General features: G+C 38.5%; 1 protein-coding gene across 1 annotated transcript in view; it reads right to left on the bottom strand.

The window, feature by feature from the left end:
* The window catches only part of CPNE4 (copine IV), a 235,656-nt gene that overhangs the window by 175,389 nt on the left and 40,395 nt on the right, over positions 1–19,872 (bottom strand). The window contains exon 2 of the mRNA XM_014937914.1: positions 15,368–15,555. Within this exon, the coding sequence (XP_014793400.1) occupies positions 15,368–15,547 (180 nt within the window). The 5' untranslated portion in view covers positions 15,548–15,555. The remainder of the gene's footprint in view (positions 1–15,367; positions 15,556–19,872) is intronic.

Raw genomic sequence — 19,872 nt, 5'->3', positions numbered from 1 at the left:
AGGTAGCTTTGATGTAACTATTTTAAAACATTCATAAAGAAGTCAAGTGACCAAAGCTTTTGCTCTCACAGCCACAGACGCCCTTTAGACAAATCTGATCCAAAAGCCTATTCTCTAGGCTTCTCTTGGGGTCACCTACCACTGCTGTCCAGGCTGTATTAAAGTTTCCATGTTTACTGGTTTTTAGATACAATCTCATTTTGATTCTACATTAGCGTGTCTTCTATCTTATCTTGTTTTCCTCTTTTCTCTCAGTCACACCTACATGTAATCCCCAAATAAAACTAGATTGAGCCCTTCCAGCCAGATCATTTAGGACTTTCAGTAGCTTCCTGTTTGGGCAGAACAAGGTTTCCGAGAGCTGCCATAAAAGAACGCTGGTCACAAAGTGAGATGTAGCCTGGCATCATGAACACTGGCTGAAGGCAATATAGAGCTGTAAGGAAATCTACAATCATGTTATAAAAAAGCTCAAATAACTGCTTTTGGAACAAACTAATCCATCATAAACGTTTCTCTTCAGTACTATGAGAGACACACCAGCCTTCCTCTGTATTTCATGTAGCAACAGCAGCCGCTGGCACAAAGCCGATTTCTAAATGACAAACACAGTATGTAACTCATTCAGCAGTTTATCAACTGTATCTGCATACATGCTATACAACTGCCTCCTTTTCAGCTTTTCCTCCTCACATCTGTAATGTAAGGGAAAGGGAAAGGCAGGCAGATGGTCAGTAAATTATGTATTCTCACCGCAAAGACGCCCAGGAGTAGCCAAATTATACAACAGTTCGCAAGAGACATCAAGATAAAAGTGTGTGCTCTTTAAATAGACTGACCTCCAACTCCAGCTGAAATCAGCAGAAAAAGCAGAGTGATACAATGAAGAGAAGAAAAAATAATTAGCTCACATCAGCTGTGCTCCAGTTAAATGGATAAGAGCACATGGCTGCTTTGAAAGAGGATATATAGACGGAAAGAGCCATACTATGACAATGTAAACTCTGCGAAGTCTATCACTGTGCCAGAATCTTATTTAAAAATATTCCCAACTGATACAATTAAAATGTATTCAAAAATATGGACTTCCTTGGTATCAAAGTTTATTAAAGATGCACATATTCCTTAGGGCTCTTAGTATTACCCTTCCAAAAATAACACAAACATAAACCGCTGCTGCTCTGCTTAGCAGAGAATACGTACAGCATTCTACATTATATAGAAAACTTCAGCTTTTGAATAGTTCATTAAAGTGCAATAATGATTCCTTTCATTCTTTAAATCCAAACTATGAGAACTGGAAAGGTTTCCATTGAAAGAGAAAAGCTCAGAGACAAAAATGTCACCTAGTTGAAAGAGCTACACTAAGTGTGTTATTTTCCATTAAAACTGTGACTTGTAACCAGCTACTTTCCCACAGAAAGCAGGCGTACCTGAAGGTCAGGGCAAGGCCACTTTAAATCATGACAACATTAGATCAATCCTGAAAAGCAAAGCCTATAAAATAAATCTGAAAAACAAGCATGCAAGTGCCCTGTGAGCACTTTATTTTTGGTGCTAATACTGCAATTTAATGTCAAGCAGCAAATCCACAACCAAGCAAAATCTGGGCCAAAATCTCTAGAAGTTAAAAAACAGCATCACATACAAGTTGAATTAAAAGATAACACTTTTGTGTGGAATTTGAGTTGCATGTAGAATTTCAACTTTTGTTAAGGATAAGTTTCACTCTCTATAGCAGCATTAGTTATAATCAACAGTTTCCAATATTATTAGAGAATCTAAAATTAAATCTAAATCCCAGGGAAAAATATAAGTTATATATATAAAAAGGAAAATTCGGCTGCAACATTTTTGACATGAATTCATCATGGAGCTATTAGGCTAAACATGGGAGAACATCAAGGAAGTCCCACCATCCTGAGAAAGAAAGAAGGGATGCTCCTTACAAAATATATTAATGCCTTCTTTATTAAGAGAAATAATAAGATCAATGCAAAGATGGTCAACGTACCACTCTGGGATTTATAATAAAGAACCAAGGAAGGAAACAGACCAGCACAGCACCATGAACAAAATTAAGCACAGATTGGGCTGTAAACAGACTGCTGAAACAGTGAAACTGAAACATAAGGCAATAACTTCAAATAGAGAACCAAAGCCATGGGAATTTATTTGTATATTCCTGGGCAGAATAGGATGAACAGAACACAGATGGCAGCTGACATGCCCAATATAAGCTGGAGAAGTTCAAATACGGTTTGAAACAGTAAATGTCACTGTCAGTAAAAGTTCCTGCAGCCACGTGGAATCCAAAGGGCAGGCAGGGAATAAGGCAACTGAAACGAGCCCAGTTCACACCGCAGTGACACAGCATAAGCTTTTAAGTTTACACAAGTAACAAGGCTACAGCAGACTAATCAGCCCTCAAACGGCATTTAAAGTTAAATACAAGGTACAGTGATCATCACAATGTTTCCCTGAAGAAGCATATAGAAGTGACATAGTGCACTTGGTTCTACACCAACAGCATGCATGAGCTGGCTGATCCAATACTAAGGCACTAAGTTTTTCCAAACATTTGAAAACAGCAACCTCAAACCTCATATTTTTTCTTTGCCTCTGATTAAGTACATCAGGACAAATAAAATTACTGCAGTGGATAGTTTTCTGCCTCAAAAAAATTACAGTCCTGGATTGGGGGTGAATAAAAACTGAGCATCACACAAAATGATGAGATTTACCTCACAGAGTTGCCATTAACATTTTATGATTAATTTTAACATAAATTCTAAAGAAACTGGCTGAACAATATACTGTATGTCTTTGAACTTAGAAATTATTGATAGGGAGCTACAGCAGTGATTCCAGTTCCAATGACTTACAAGCTTTTCCAGAGGAGACTTTAATCAAAAATTGGCTTATCCCATATTTTTGCCATCATTAGGGTGACATTTTGAACAAAAGGCAGGTAAATTGTCAAGCCAGATCACCAAAATAACCTACACCCAAATAGTATAGACTTTGTATAGACTGTCCACAGTGCCCTGAACTTTTCTTAGCAAGTAAGCACCTTTGCAGAGCCAGGACTGGCAAAAGCTGTTCGCTTTGCTGGCAGCAAATAGGGGATTTTTTCAGCCCTGTTGCTTTGCTCCTGTAGTCTCTTACGAGTTTACACATGCTACTGCCTGGGATGCTCTTTCAGAGAACGCAAAGGGTAGTAATAGAAACAAAAGCAGAAATCATGATTCTGATGTTTTACTCAGACACAGTCTTAGCTTCCAAAGAGAAAATGAGAAATACCTAAAGCAAAGCTGTAAGGAAAGCACAAAACCACCATTTCAATCAGTGAGGTGGTCTGCAAGCTGTGAGCTGATGGGTAAAAAGCCCCATTTTTTTGACAAGTGAGATTCAAAAGAGGGTACCGAGGCTGTAATTTATCTAGAAAAAAAAAAAAAAAGAGGGATGGGAGGGTGTAATTTAATCTCAAAATACACTCTGGCTTTGTATTCTGATTTGTTTACACTCTGGACACCCACCAGCAACACATGCAAGATGAATACCATAAACTTTTTAAGATATCTCAATACAGAAATATACAGATAATTGATGCAATGTAGCTCTGCTTGGATTCCATGGTTTTTATATGCAAAGTATATAAAGTTTTCCAGGGGAGAAAGATAAAAAAAAGTAAATCTATGCCATTTTTTAAAAATGAAAAAAATCATGCAAAGGCTGAAAATATCAGTTAACAGATAAGGTCAGCACATCTATATGGAAATGTAGTTTGGACACTTCAATTCTTAGTTAGATTTCATGGAGTACATGACATCTGATTCTGGCCCGATTCCAAAATAACTAATGCAATATATTTCCAAGCTACTAACAAACATGAGGGAAGACGAAAAAACAAACAGTTCCAGTCAAATTGCTTTTACTTTCCCTTTCATAAATTTTAACTCCAACAATTCATATCAACAGCATGTTGTCTTGTTAGGCACTGGTTTTAAACCAAACCAGCTTGATGAATTGGGTGTCCATGGTCAATCAATATTTGAATAGAAGACTTTTTAAAGAACATCAGCACTTTTGCTAACTCAGTTATTCTCAGAGTTCTGTAACTGCTAAAAAAATCATGAAACAATTCTTATTAGGGCCTAAAACCCCTCCCAGTAAAAGCAGAAGAGGTTTAAATTGCTGATAATCCCTCAGTCCCACTCTGATGCTATAGGTTAAGACTTAGTGTACCGAATCAATCAAGTGAATTATCTACTTACAAACCAGGTCCAAAGATTCCTGTTTACTGTAGGTTTATCACAATCTGCCAGACTACTAAAGTCAAGTCAGGCTTAAAATCTGTCCTGGAGATGTGTGAAGTTTGTGTATCTGTAATAAATAGCTCATGAGAGGCAGACATATCACTGAGCTAATCTGAAATGTACATCTGCCTGCCCGTGATAAAAGCAGCCTTAGACTCTTCATCTAAGTTTAAAATATTACATATCTGATGGATAGATAATTAAACTGCATGGAAAGAGGGCAAAAGAACCAAAAATGTATTTTCTTGAACGTTGGGCTGCTGTTGGCAGTATGGCAACTCCTCCCATTCAGAACTGTAGCAATTTTCCTTTTGGTTGATGCCAGTCAACACAGTCAAGATATGCTTAATACTAAAGGTAGTGCTAATGCATCCCCTTGCTTCACACACTGGAGCTGCATTTCTGGAAAGTTCTCCCTAAGGCTCTTCAGCCACATGAGCTACTGGTTTTCTATGCTACCTTTTCACCCCTTCATCAGGAATCAAAACTTTTTTCTTTTTTTTTTAAAGTAGCAGTAGCATTTGTCTAATTATTTCTCATATTTTTGTTATCAGCTCTGGTTTCCTTTACTTACTGAATGCCTCTAAAAAAGCTCTTCTGAGGATCTATGCCTGCAGAATCCTAGTCCAGTTTTGCATGAGAAAACATCTCTTCTTTTTTATAATCTCTGCTTTAATTCCCAAGTGAAAGGGAGAGATGAAGAGAAAGCAAGCTATTTCTTAAGCTCATCCTTCATGGCTGTCAATTCTTTTATCTTGACCTGGAAAGGAGCCACAATTGAAGGTTTCACATCACCTGTATATTCTCAGTCCACATTACCTTGTCTCTGCCCCACAGGGGCACATGAAAACATAGATGCATCTTCCCTTTAAGCAGCTCTACCTGATGAGGCCGTCCTTCTGCTTAAAGGCTGTCCTTACACGCTTGTGTACAGAAAAGCTCAAGTGTCCTTTATTTGTACAATTTGGGATTACTGCTACAGATTTTAGAGGAAGGCTGATTACTTTCTGCAGTAGAAGAAAATAATCACTCTCAGCTAGCCATAGAAAGGAGGATATTTGCAAGTCCTCAGATATATTCCTTATCTTCTGGATAAAATGAAGACTACTATAGACCAGTATTCATTATTCTTACAGGTGTGACAGACAACTTCATATCTTTTCTATAAACCCAGAAATTGTGACAGATAACCAAGCCAGTTGGTTATCCAGTGTTAAGAAAGCAGTGGGAGCCCTTAAAGCCTTTCTTTTACTGATATCTTCCTTAGATAATTATGAAAACATTTTTAATGGTCTCTTTTTTCTTTTCTTTTTTTTTTTTTTTTTTAACCCTACTCATACTACAAAACTACAAGGCTTGACCTGGTTTTGAAAAGCAAATATTAGAAACCTCTTGTTTTATTAATATGACTGAGAACACTGTTAAAGAATCACAGCTTTCATGGGAAGTTATCCTGAGAAAAACTTGTGAAAAGTTAGTGAAGCATGAATTAAGAAGCAGGAAATAGACAGCATGGCTAAGGGCAGTATTTCAAGTGCATCTTCAGATCATTAGAAATACTGATGAAAAATAACAAAGAACTATTCACAACTTGGGGGGCTTGCAAAACCACTGTTTTGCACTAATTGAAGATATGGTTATACAGAAAATTTTCACAAGAAACAAACAGTTTTTCAATCATTTTTACAATCTCGGGTCAACTGGAAACTGAAACAGGATGTAAACAAGTAAGTACAGTTCATTCGGATTTTCATCTAAATTAGGACAGTATTAAATTGATTTTTAAGCTGGCAGCTATTGCCTAACATCAAAAAAAATGACTATGTGGTCCCACAAGGCTTTTGATTTTTTCATTTCCATGGCTGTCCCAGAGGCTGATTTACCAGGCAGAAGGCTCCTAGAAATTGGTCCCAGCAGCAGATCTTCCCAGAAGAGAATGCTCTAGGCCACAGGATCAGGGAGAGGCCATGTAGCTTTTACCACATCTCTACAGAAGTGCATCTTCCTGACTTCCCAGGAGTACACTTGGTTTTATTCATTTATGTACACCAGAAGAAAAAACTCTTCACTCTGCCATGACATGAAGACAGGGGACCTGAAGAGATTTAGCTGGACAGATACAGCCAGAAGTCAGTCCCCAGCTGTGGCAGGGGATCCCACAGCTCTGGTAGAGAGCGAGCAGCCAGCCCAAACGTGACCATTCTCAGTAAGAAAACAGACTTCTGCAACACAATTTTTCTCTTTTTCTTCTTTGCACATGCATTACATTTCACAAACTGCACCAGAGAGGCAGAAAATGCTGTTTGAGCTACTGAAACATTATGATAATTCAAATATATACTGACTCAAAGTGACAGCATTATACTTCAGTTGAGACAATCTGTCTGATTCGAAAGAGTTTAAGTTTAAAGACTACTTGATTTAAAAAGACAGAAAAAAAAAGAGCACTGTGGCTATGTTTAAATGCTGAGACAAGTATGAGGCTCAAGAGAAAGCAGCAGTGATGGATGAGATAAAAGCGAAAAAGACTTATTATAAAGTGGATTTAAAATAAATAGTCCCTTATTACTACCTGGGGTGTAAAAAGAGAAATCTCATCAAAACCTAATGATGTCCATGTTTCTGAACTGGGCACAAGAGGAAAAAATTCCCAGTACCAGCTTCTAATCAAATATTTGCCAACACAAAAGATTTACAGCAATTAGTTTTCAGGCCTCTGACTTTGCATAAGTAGTTGGAAAAGACCTGGGAGAGGAAGATAGTTGTCTTTCTTTTTAAAAAGAAGTGTAATATAAAATGCAATTCTAGGTTTTGAGTTTAATGCATATATATTTGTAGAAATGTACTCAGTACGTTAGGAATTGAACAGAATATTATGAAATATGTTCTGTAGAATATGGAGGAAAACTTTACAGTAGATTCCCTCCTGCCTCCATTATAATGAAATGATCTTTCAAATAGCATGTACTTTTAAAATACATGTGTAAAGCTAAGAAATTAAAAGGAAAGATACCAAGTCTGTTTTTCTCAGAAGACAGCTGGTGATTTGCTGTCAGCATCACGGCTTTCCTCTGCTTAAATTTTTTTAGAACAGGACCACATCTATGTGGAGAATTTTTCCTTTTCCAACAGGAGTTCTTACACAGCAAACCCTTGGAAGAGTGGATACTTCCAAAATATTAAGGCTTGGAAAGTAAAATATCCAATTAGATGAATTCAGGCTGAGAACGGACAGAGATAAAATATTCAATTAGCCTGCAGCCTGACCCTGCAGCCTTCCAGTGGTGTTTGAAAAAGATGAGCTGTCTTTGTCATTCGCAGGACGCAGAAAGACTTGAGGGAAATTTACCAGCAGCAGAAAGCAGAAGGTAAAAGCAAATCTTGGCACCAACAGAGGTTACGACACAGTCTTGAGAAAAGAAGCATTCATTAGCATCTGCATACACTTAACAAAAAAGAAGAAAGAAAAGTACAATATTTAATTTTGAGGGTACAATAGGCTATAAAGCCATATACACAGGCACATTGCCGTGGCGTAAATGAAATTACAGCTTTCCATTTGATGAGTTAGAACAAGAGGGCTTTACTGGCACCTGAAAAACTCTTAAGCATCATCTTCTAGGAATACTCCTTGGGAAATAAATGCAGCAGGACTGCTCCCATTTCTTCTTAAGTTCAAAGGTCAGCAATCAGCACTTGTGCTAACAGATCATCACCTGCAATATAGGCAGGGCACAGATCTGTGCACAAGACTAAGTGCTCCAAAGACGTGAAAGATCTGGACAGTAGGGGCCAATCAACTAGATTGCCAGCTTCAAGTCAGGAATGGTAGAACCTTGGCCTCACGGTGGCTTAATTAAAAAGAATCTCATTGCTCATCTTTTCTGATGAAGGTCTTGATCATTTCACTTACAGACACAATTCTCCCGTCAGCTTTCACCAACCAAGATTTTCATGAATCCAAAAGTATTTTCAATAAATCTAGTATTTCATTGAAGACTTTGTCCTAAGCTTTGGCCAGAGAAAATGCGGGTAGCATTTCCAATTATCACCCCCATTCTACATCTGGAAGAGAAGAAACCCAAAATCTGCAACTGAATCAGAAGTTTCTTCACAATGAGAAAAGCTAACTTAATAATATATTCATATTCAGTGAAGGAGCCTCCCTGCCACCAAATTGAGCATAATGTGATAAAAAACATCTCATTGAAAATTTGTAACTCCCTTTCTATGTCAGAGAACAATCTTCATAAGTTGGTATGTTCATCTCCCTGCTACCTCATTACTTACAATTAATTTTGTACAGGATGTCTGTTCACCAAGTTGAAATCTTTTAAGTGAAACTAGAAAAAGAATATCTAGAATCTGCTCTAGCATTGACTAATATTAAAAAAAAAACAAAACCAAAAAGCCAACAAACATCCAGTAAACCAGCCCATTGTGAGCCTTAGTAGCTCTTTAAAGCAGAGAATAAATCCCAAATCACTGCTTGAAAATCCCTATGGGAATACAGCAATAGCTTTTGGCTCTGCATCTCTAAAATATCCTGAAATGAAAGTGGTTCAAATAACCAACCAACCTAATCAATGTTCCATGATGGGATACATACGCTTAATCTTCAAAATACAGGACATAACAGTTGCCTTCTTATACAGTCATAGACAAATCATAAGACTAAAATCTGAAATGGCATTGAGAAAATGAACAGGGATTTTCTCCCTGTCTCCTCCAATACAAGAACAAGGGACTTAAAATGAATCAGCAAGTGGCAAGTTCAAAAAATACAAGTAATACTACTTTATTCAACCAGCACTTAAGCTCCAGATCTCTGTGCCCCAGGATATAATGAAATTATTTGAACAAAGTTATGGAAGATAAATTTACCAACATTTTTAAATTACAAAGACACAAATTCTTGTTTAAGAACTCCCTGAGATGAAGATTGGCAGAGAAAGGTGGAAAGACACTTTTAATTTCCATGATCTCACACTTCTTCACTCACCAACTAGCAGATGTGATAGGCTTTGAGTCTGATTTTGTATGGCTGTTAGTGATGGTAGTTCTTGCTTCTGATCATTAAACTTTCAGTTCCACCCAAATGCTTCATCTATTACTCTGTTCATCTACATAAACTGAAAAAAGATGTATCTCTTAGGGTTTATTTATATATGTAATTTTTTCCCCCTCTTCACAGTGCTTTTGTAGTTATTTTGGAACAGTTTGGTAGAGTCATGGAACATGTCAACCCACAGACTCCCCTATTTCATGGCTTGTTGGCTTCTGCAGTGGGCTGTAACAGCCACAGATGGATAACATGAGAGAGACTTTTGGGTATCTATGGAAACAAGTGGCTGAAGTCTGCCTCAAGGTCCTCTCTTCAGATGCTTCCCCCATGCTAGGGAGGGGCAGGGGATCTCCTCCACCCTCCAATATGCAGAGGAGGAAAACAAGGCAGCAGGTGCTGGGATTGGAAATGGGGAGCTGAGGCTTGTGAGGAGGCAGGTTAAGAAGGATGCTGGAATTAATTCAGAAATTAAGCAAAAGAGAGAGCAGGCCTAAGAGGAAAAGCAAATAGAAACGAAGAGCAAGACTGTGTCCTTCCTATAGTTTGATTTCTAGGTAGCCTGATTAATAGGCTCCACCAGTATTCTACACATTAATTAGTTCAATGCATTTCCAAGCTAACTGGTCTCTACTGTCTATTTGCATGAAGGTCTGTGTGGATCTGCAGGGTTAGTGTTCAATGAAAAAGAAAAAAGGAAAACTCAGTTTTGTATTTTTAAACATGCCAAGCTCATCCTTGAAATCAAATGTCATGCTAAGTGACAAATGAATTCCTTTTATCTTGAAAACATTGAAATTAAAAGTTATGGGTTTGCTCAACATTTTTATCAAGACTCACTAAGTTTCACCAAATCTGTGACCTCAGTCAACATTTTAATGTCAAAAACCTATTTCCATCAACAAAGTATTCAAAAAAAAAAAAAAAACACCACCCACTCAATTCCATCAACATGAATTTTAGCAACGGTGTGTTGTCTCTGGGTGCTGCTTTATTTGCTCTGCAGTTACTTCGAGTTTAATAAAAACTTAGGGGAAAAAGCAAAAACTCTGGCTTTTCAAATCCACAAACTAGCACAGACTTAATATCCTGCTGCAGAAACCTGTAAGAATGCAGCTATAGGAGGCCCGTCTTCATTTCCAAACATGGCTTCTGTCTTCCTAAACTCTTCTTTTCCTACAGATGTTCCATCTGGCTTCAATGGGCTATATCACACCTCCTGATCCCATGGAATCTTGTATGACTGGACACAGCTCAGCAACTTAACTCAACTTTAAAAATAGTATGTATATTTGCCATGTGCAGATAACAACCTGTGAACAGGCCCAAGCTACGTTCTTAGGAATAAGAAGTTAATGAGAATTTCAGTGCTAGCACACCTCAGCTGAAGACTGCAGTGTTATATGCAATTAACATTTATTACACAAGGATATTCACACTGCAGGTGGGTAAAATAATAATTGGAGCAAAGGAATTTATCATCATGTTGATTTTTTTGCCTTTGCCTGATTCCACTACCCCAGTCAGCCATTCACCAGCTGAAACTTAGCTCAGTAATTAAACCCCCTGAACACATTCAAATCAATATGGAAAACCTGTCATCAAATTATTATCTTTAACAGTTTAAGTAGTACAACATTTGGCCACCCTGTAAGTGTACCTGCCTAAAACTACAGCCAGAAGAGCTAAAATTCAGCTCTGGATCAGCAAATTGTCTTTTAGCACATATGGATAGCATATGCCCTATGCTATGGATAGCATAATCTTAAATTCTGCTATATCACACCCTGTCATCTCAGGCTAAAAATACAAACTTCATGTGAGAGAAAAAGTAAACTGCTGATTTTCCTGGGAGACACAATATATCGTTTTACTTCTAGATTGGCAGAGATAGTGCTTTTCAGACAGCATCAACATCCATACACAGGGAAATGTGGGAGGGGAGGTATATGTGCACATTTGTACACATGTGCATGCAGGTTTGTTTATAGGGAAACATCTACCCAGACAGGAAGAGAAACACAGAAAGCATATCAGGACCAGAATTGAGGACAACACAGACTTCTTTGAGTACTTGTCCATGTCCTGCTGTTTTTCCTAATGGTTTCACATCTGAGGAGTAATGTGGGCATCCTCAAATGACCCTGGGAACTGACCCAGGGTATTACAGGCACGGTAACCTCACCTTGATTCCTGGAAAGAATCCTGGAAACCATTTCCAGGCACATTAAGGTCTAGAAAATCATCAGGAGTAGTCAACGTGGCTTTACCAAGGCAGTCATGCTTGATCAACTTGATAAACTTCAATGATGAAGTGATTGGTCTGGTAGATGAGGGGAGGAGAGCAGTGGATATCATCTACCTGGACTTCAGTAAGGACTTTGACACAGTTTCCCATAAGATCCTCATAGGCAAGCTGCTGATATGTGGGCCAGATGAGCAGGCAGTAAGGTGGACTGAAAACTGTCTGAATGGCTGAGCTCAGAGGCTGGTGATCAGCAGTGCAAACTCTAGTTGGAGGCCAGTGACTACCAGCGTATCACAGGGATCAATACAGAATCCAGTCCTGTTTCACATCTTCATTAATGATTGGGATGATGGGCCAGATGGTACTCTCAGCAAGTTTGCAGATGACACCCAAACTAGACCGAGAGGCTGATATGCTGGAGTGCTGCCATCCACAGGGACCCTGACAGGCTGGAGGAATGAGCCACAGGAACCTGATGAAGTTCAGAGGGAAGTGTGAAGCCCTACCCTGGCAGGGGAATAACCCTATGCACCCGTACATGCTGAGGGTCACAACCAGCTGGAACACAGCTTTGCAGAAAAGAACATAGGGGTCCCAGTGGACACCAAGTTGAACATGAACCAGCAATGTGCCCCTGTGGCAAAGGCAAATGGTATCCTTGGCTGCATAAGACAAAATATTGTTAGAAGATCAAGGGAAGTGATCCTTCTCCTTGACTCAGGATGGGTGAGGCCAAACATGGAGCACTCAGGGGGGATCTTATCAATGAATACAAATACCTGAAGGGAGGGAGCAAAGAAGGCAGAGCCAGGCTCCTTTTCAGTGGTGGCCAGCTCCAGGACCAGAGGCAACGGGCACCAGCTGAAGCACAGGAGGCTCCCTGTGAACATCAGGAAACCCTTTTTTACTGTGAGGGTGACCAAGCACTGGCACAGGTTACACAGGGAGGTTGTAGAGTCCCTCTCCTTAGATATATTCAAAAACCATCTGACACAGTCCTGGGCAACTGGCTCTAAGCATCCCTGCTTGAGCAGTGGGGTTGGATCAGATGACCTCTAGAGGTCCCTTCTAATCTTCCCCACTCTGTGACTGAAAAAATAACCAAATAAACAAACCAGAAAAACAACCACATTTGAAAAAAAAAAAAATCACAAATGTGCAATTTCCAATCTCTGGAAACAGCACCTACCCAACAACATGGATATTTTCATTCTATATTTATATGTGTGGGTGCATAATTTAAACAAACACATATGCACACACAGTACAGCAGAACTGAAAAAAAAATATTCTCCTCAGGCAACAGGCTGACATGTCTTATCAGACAGACAAAAGAGACACATATGTTTCTTCCCAGAGACACATATGCACAGATGTCTCACTTTCAGGGACAGTCTGCATCTGTAGAGTGCATCCATCACATCCTAGTCTCTCTAATAGCATGCACAATGCTATCCCATCAACTTAAGCCCACCAGCTTCAGCTGCATCTTGCCCAGTACGGGCTGTGCAGTCAGTCCTCTGTACCTTCCGTAACTTTCAACAGCACCTGTTTACAAGAGCACAGCCATATACAGGCTACAAACCTGTATGTCAGACACCTTCAACCCAGCTGCTGCCTGTTCATAAAACCTCCACACAACCAGAACATGCGATCAGTATGCATGCATCAGTCATACTGGATTTTGCTACAGGCTGTTTGGAGAGATCCAACCTATAAAAGGTTTAAGATATATGGAAATTCAAGAAAAGTTCATGAAGTCACTAAATCCATAGATGCAAAACTTTCCACTCCTTTTTGGGTTGTTGTTTAGTGATTTCTATGTTGAGTATACTCACTTCACTGGTAACTAATTTTTTTAAATTATTATTAGTCTGTTGGCTGTCTCAGGTATTGCTGGATCATTGATTGTCATCAGCAGAAGATTCTTCCAGCCAAATTATGTCTTCAGCTATACCTGAGTGACTCGGCTCAATTTAGCTGAGCAATTGGAACTTAATTAAAATGTCTGTTGAGAATGTGTGGGCTAGAATAGGTAAAGGTTTAGCATATCAGACCTGTATTAGCTTTGCAGCACTGATAGGAAAATGAACTAATAAAAACTTTTTGTTCATACTAAAATGAATACCCTGGACTTTCATTAGACAGTAGGAACAACTGACGTAAGATGAGAATCGTATCAGTGAACAGATCTGTTCTGCAAGAATTACTCTGTTCAGACAATCACTTTCCAAATTAAAAACCACATCAAATACAGGGAAAATCCACTGCAACGTAAGAATATATTACTTAAAGATACTTACCCTGCTCATAACCAGCCACAGACATACTGCGTGAAATGCAGAGTTACTCAGAGAACTGAAATGGCCCGAAAGATTGCAGTCTGTCCTTTTCAAACAGGGCCATTTCACTTATTTTGACCTTTAATCCATTGCTTAGTTAATTTATACTGTTTGAGTGATTACATACAGTGCAGCTAAGTGCTCCTTTCCACTAGAATTACCTTTTTAAAGGCTATTATATCATCTTAAATTTCAATTACATGAAGACACTGATTTTGTAGCACTAGGAAAATCATGAGAGCTGTATTTCTACTCATAGACTGGTTTTCTACCAGGAACCTATCTAATGGTTCTGCAACAGTGAACTACGAAAAGACGAAGACTGACACCAAAAAACCTTAAATTTACTGTGCTGGTGCCAACCCTACACTGGAAAAATTTCAGAGGTCTGTAGGTCAAAACTACGGACTATTGGAATAACTGGAACAAAACTCACAAAATCTGACAGACTAGGCTGAAAATGCTAAATTAAAACACTCGTCAGTTCAGGATTTTGCTTTTTGCATATGCTCATAGCTATTACTATTTTTATCTTCTGATAGATAACACAATCTTATTCTGAATGTTAAAACTGTTGAAAAGAAAGGGATGAATTCTCACTCAAAACAAGAACTGGATTTAATACATTCCAAATTTTCTCATCCATACTTTCCATTAAAACTCACCTTTTAGCTTGATTAACCACAAATAGTCAAGTGTAACTTTTAGGTAAAATAACCACCAAGATTGAATTTTAAATATTGCATTCTAATGTTCTTTATTTACAATTTGCATGTCTCTAAGATATCCTGTTTCCATTTATCAATCAAATGCTTTCTTTTATGCTAATCTTTTAAAAGATTAGGTACAATGACATGAAGTGAGATTTAAATCAAACATGCAATCTGCAATATAACACAAATTTATAAGGCAAATTCATTAGTTTAAGTTACTAACTTTAACTGCAAATCCAACTGTAATGCTCAAAATTTGCAAATCAAACTACTCTGTCACCAAATTCCTCCATTATTACTCCAGAGAGGAGTAATAAATACTCTTTTCCTCCACAGCATTTCTTCTCTTTAGATTGGAAAGCATGATGGTCACTATCATTTTCACTCTTATTTTATAGCTTTTATGGAACAAGGGCCTAAAGGGAAAAGTTTTATGATGCTTCATTCTTTAATCATCTTCATTTTTAATCTAGACTACAAAGATAAGTTCAAAGTATCATTAAGAGTCTGATTCAAAGTGTATTAGAGTTAATGGAAAAATCTCTCTTCGCTCTTACAAGATTATACCACAGGCTTCAAATTGCTGCTGCTTTTTATTGTTCTTGCTATTTGAATTTTGCCTCCATTTCTCTATGCCGTTCTGAAGCATCAGAAGAATATTTTTTATTTTATTTAACACTCACCTCAAACCACTGGCCATGCGACTGCATTTTAAGGATGACACAAGGATCTGGTTTTGAGAGGGCATCCCTGTCTGATATGCCTTTGCATGCAACTCGCAGCTCCACTTTAGTCAGGCATGGGCTGTTAAAAATTCCCAGCGTGTTGGCTGCTGATTCATAGATGTTGCTCATTTTCTGCATTCCTTTTTCTGAAAGAGAGAAAAGGTCCATTAAGAACAGTGCATGCACAGTACGGTCCTTGCTTCCATGCAGAAGCCAATGCGATGTTCTACGAGGCAATGGGACCCCATAACTGTGAATGAGATCCAGAGCAAGAGGGGAAAAAACAAAATCAAAGGAGTACCTATGGAAAAAAGAAAGACATCATCTTGTGTGTTTAGAAATTAGTCAACTTCAGAATGAAACTTTCCACCATGCCCCTGAACTCTGGGGCTGAACTGTGACCTTGACTTCCAGCTCTGTTCCTGCTAACAGAGCCAGATTTCCCCAGGCCAAAGGACAGACAAAACAGTAATTCAGAATTTCTCCTGATAACACCTTATTCTATTAACAAGGCTAAAATAAATTTGTTCAGCACTCCTTCAATTTGCTTGTATTTCTCCATACTCCATCTAAAAAGCATGCACTTCATCCTACACAAACTTTGTGTGTAAATGCCGTAGAAGGCCCCCTTCATGTCAACCTTAAATTCCAAGATACATTTCACTCTCTATTTCCACGCTTACTGCAGAAGATTATCTCCCTCCAAACCTAAGCAAGTAGTCAAGATTGATGGCTAAAGCAGAAGGGCAGGACATTTATGCTGGCAAATCTTGTTGTCATACAGCGTCTGCTCTTTTGGGTCAGGAATCACAGTTCCACGAACACAGAAGGCTGGAATAGTGGGAACCTCTGGCCATTACTTCATTACAAACACTACCAATCTCGAAACTCAAGCCTTTGCTGTCAACAGAAGTAACAAAAAACTGTTTTTAAACACAGAACTTAGCAAAAATCACTAAATGATCATTTTTGGCCGCAATAAAGAATATGGGAACACTTTAAATTTCTCTCCTAATACAAGGATTAGTGCCTTCACCCCCTTTACGCCATACATAAGAGCTTCAAAAAAGTAATTTCACACTTTTAGAGGGCAGATTTCTCTTACCAGATTATCAACAGATTTTTCTGCAGTCTGTTTCAAACCTCTTCACTGTCACTTCCACAACACCCCATTCTCAGAGTTTAATGACTTTTGAGAATTGTTTTGATAAAAGTTAAATTTTGGCAATTTGGAAAGTGAAGTTTTCTTTCCCCAACTCTGAGAAGTTAAAAATAAAAACAAAACCCTCAAAAATCACATCTTCAGAATATTCAGTCCCCCTGTGAATTATAAAGGGAAAACCGGAGAGTTATTTTTGAATTCAGAGTAAGAAGATTTGGCAATGTGGTGTGAACCTTTAATACAGACAGATAAACTTCAGGTATGTAAGTCTGAATGATAAGGCAGATGATCTGCTCTCCTTGCAGAGGAGAGAAAAGCTTGTTCACAATTTACAATTCTTCAAATCTATACAGCAACTTACTGTATAACCACTGGTTTGCTGTGAAAACCCCAGTCCACTGGGTTTGATGTAGGGTGTGGATGGACTCTAACCACTCTCTCTAGCTCAGGCTCTGGAGACTCATTTCCTTACAGTAAAAGAGGCATCTTGAAATGTGAGCCATACCATAACCATAGTGCCCAACATCTTAAGATCAAAACAGCCTCCTTCAGCCCTTCCCAGTTACCTGTAAACGCTGCCACCTAAAATATGTTCCCTTGGATTTACCGCTAAGAAAGAAACATGACCAGGAGAAAAAAGGAAAACTAAATAAAATACAGAAAGGTAATGATATAGGCTATGTTATAAAGCCCAAAGAAGATATGCAATTTCTACATGATGTATTCCTATACACTAGTTTAGTTTCTCACACATTTTTAGCCAAGACTCCTGACACTGCAAATAGACCAGCACCTCTCAACTCTCAAAATCTTTTACAGGATAGAAAACAACATTTTGTGCTGGGTCAATTCACATCACTGATGGCAAGATCACAGTCCTAACTTGAAAGTAAGGATGAGCAGGGGGAACAGGGCTCTAGCCTAACCAGAACTACTCTGATAAAATCATAATTTGAGAAGCAATGATCCACACGCAAGAGGGACCCGCCATCTGATACCTTGACTAAGCATGACAAGAGGTGTCTGGAAAAAATGCTACCAGAAGTGACGATTCAAAACAATGTTTGGGAGACTGATTTTCTTCTTTTTGTTGCTTTTTTTCCAAAAAGAGAACAGATTGAGGTGGTGGTAACTGTGACAAAGCCACTGAAGTCTGCTATTTAGCTAAAAATTACAGAGAGAATTACATATATTTATATGTAACTTGCTAGCAATCGTCACAAGTCTGTTTTTTCATTCTGTTTCTAATATATCCCTGATATATGTCAGGTACCTAAGTTTCCATCAGCTTGGATTACAAAAAGGGCTGTTAGAAATTGAGGTGGGGGGAGAGACTATTGCCTAATTATTCATCATTTTATAATCCCATCTCCTTCCAAAAGCTGCTCAACAAGCTCATCCCACACATTTACAAGACATTTTTACATGTTGCCCTTTATAAATTGAAATCCATTTGAAAATTGGGTTAATTCTGTCTCATGCACATCTTATATCATTAATGAAATGTCATCTTTTGTGCAGAAATAGGCTGGTGATTTAATTAAACCGGATGATTTCAACACTAAAGAGAAGGGGAAAAAGTAGCAGAGTGAGGGGGAGAGATGTATTTTTCTTCCTCCCACAATAATTATACACTGGTTTTTTGGAACAGCGGGTAAGTATAAAATTATATTTCTTTTTATCACTACAACTATTACTTCAGCTTTTACAAGTTCTAAATTTATCAATGGAAAAGATCAAGCCAGTCTTACTCTTTTGTCTCATTATATTCTTCTTTTAATATAATCACCAGCTTGAGCTGTTGTTGTACTGATGTCATGTTACCAGGAAGCTGGGGGCCTGGAAAATAGATTTTGAGCCTCCTGAAAGTGGCTAAAAAAAGTATTATTTTACGTAAACATAGACAAGTTAGATTGTGTAAGAAGTTTTTTGTCAATTAAGTACGTATTTATTGATGAAAGAATAAATTGTTCATTTTTCTTTCCTACACACTCTTCCTTTTTCACATCATTAGAACCATATTGTTCCTTCAATACCCACATGACTTTAATATTCACTGTTTAAGAGCTGTATCTGTGAGAGGAAAGCGATAGTGCAGATATGGAAGTAAGCGAACTAAGTAATAAATCACCTACTGCTGAAATTCCCTGTTCATTGCTGCAGACATTCTCTTTCCGTTCCTTTGGAAAAGAGGAAAACAGTGCATCATTACACACTTCCCACACAAACTCATTAGCCAGTGCTAGACTGCACAGAATGAGAAGACAAGACCAAGCCTTATGGTTTCACCTCTCCATGGTGAAACAAGGAAGAAGGCAGTACCAGCTGGAAAAAAACTTAAAGTACACTGTGCTGAAGTCAAAATATGTACTATGTTAACAACAAAAACAACAACAGGCATAAAAGACCTTGATTATACCGTGTGCCCTATGGATTACAAAGAAAAAGTGAGGACCTTGGAAGACAGTTCCACTCTCCCAAAAATATTCTACACCTGGCATACTTTGAGCTCATTTAGTAGAAAATAACGTACTGTGACATTTTTAAGAGATTCGTGGCTCAGAGGGATCTTATCGATGTGTATAAATTCCTTACGGAGGGTGGGAAATAAACAACATGAAGCCAAATTCTTCTCAGCAGTGCCCAGTGATGAGGCAATTGGCACAAACTGAAACAATGAAAATTCTGATTAAAGGTAACTTTTTACTTTAAGTTTAGCTCAACACTGGAACAAGCTGCTCAGGGAGCTTGTGGAGTCTCCATCCTTGGAGACACCCAAAACTTGTCTGGACGTGGTCCTGAGCAACCTGCTTTGAGCAGGTGTTTAGAATAGATGATGGCAGAGGTCCTTTCCAACCTCTACTCCTTTGTGAGTAAGTAGGACACAATCAAATCAGCCCTGTTGTTTCACTATTCCACACACACAATCCCCAAAAGCTTTTCTGCAAGTTGTCTGGGTGAAGTACAAAGAGATTTCTTCTCTACAGCACTTTGTGAAGAATCAGGGAAACATGCACACTGACCCTCACCTTCACTTCAAGTAAGAAATGAGTAGGGAATGAGAAAGACACTGAGATTGTGTGCTCTGCATTTGGAAACAAGACTCCTTATTTAGAAACCTGTACTCCAAATCAAAGTCCACACAAATGGATTTAGGGGTTGCAGGTTTCCCATCACTGTACGTTGAGGGCTATGTCTGAATCATTTGTTTTACTGGCACCCTGGTCGTGAACAGAAAATGTGCCAATAGCATCTGTCTGCTTCTGCAAAAGCAAACAGCCAGACCCTGCCCCTGAAAAGG

Source organism: Calidris pugnax, unplaced genomic scaffold (genome assembly GCF_001431845.1).
Source record: "Calidris pugnax isolate Ruff unplaced genomic scaffold, ASM143184v1 scaffold11, whole genome shotgun sequence".
Classification (NCBI taxonomy): Eukaryota; Metazoa; Chordata; class Aves; order Charadriiformes; family Scolopacidae; genus Calidris; species Calidris pugnax.
This window is presented reverse-complemented; position numbering and strand designations above follow the sequence as displayed.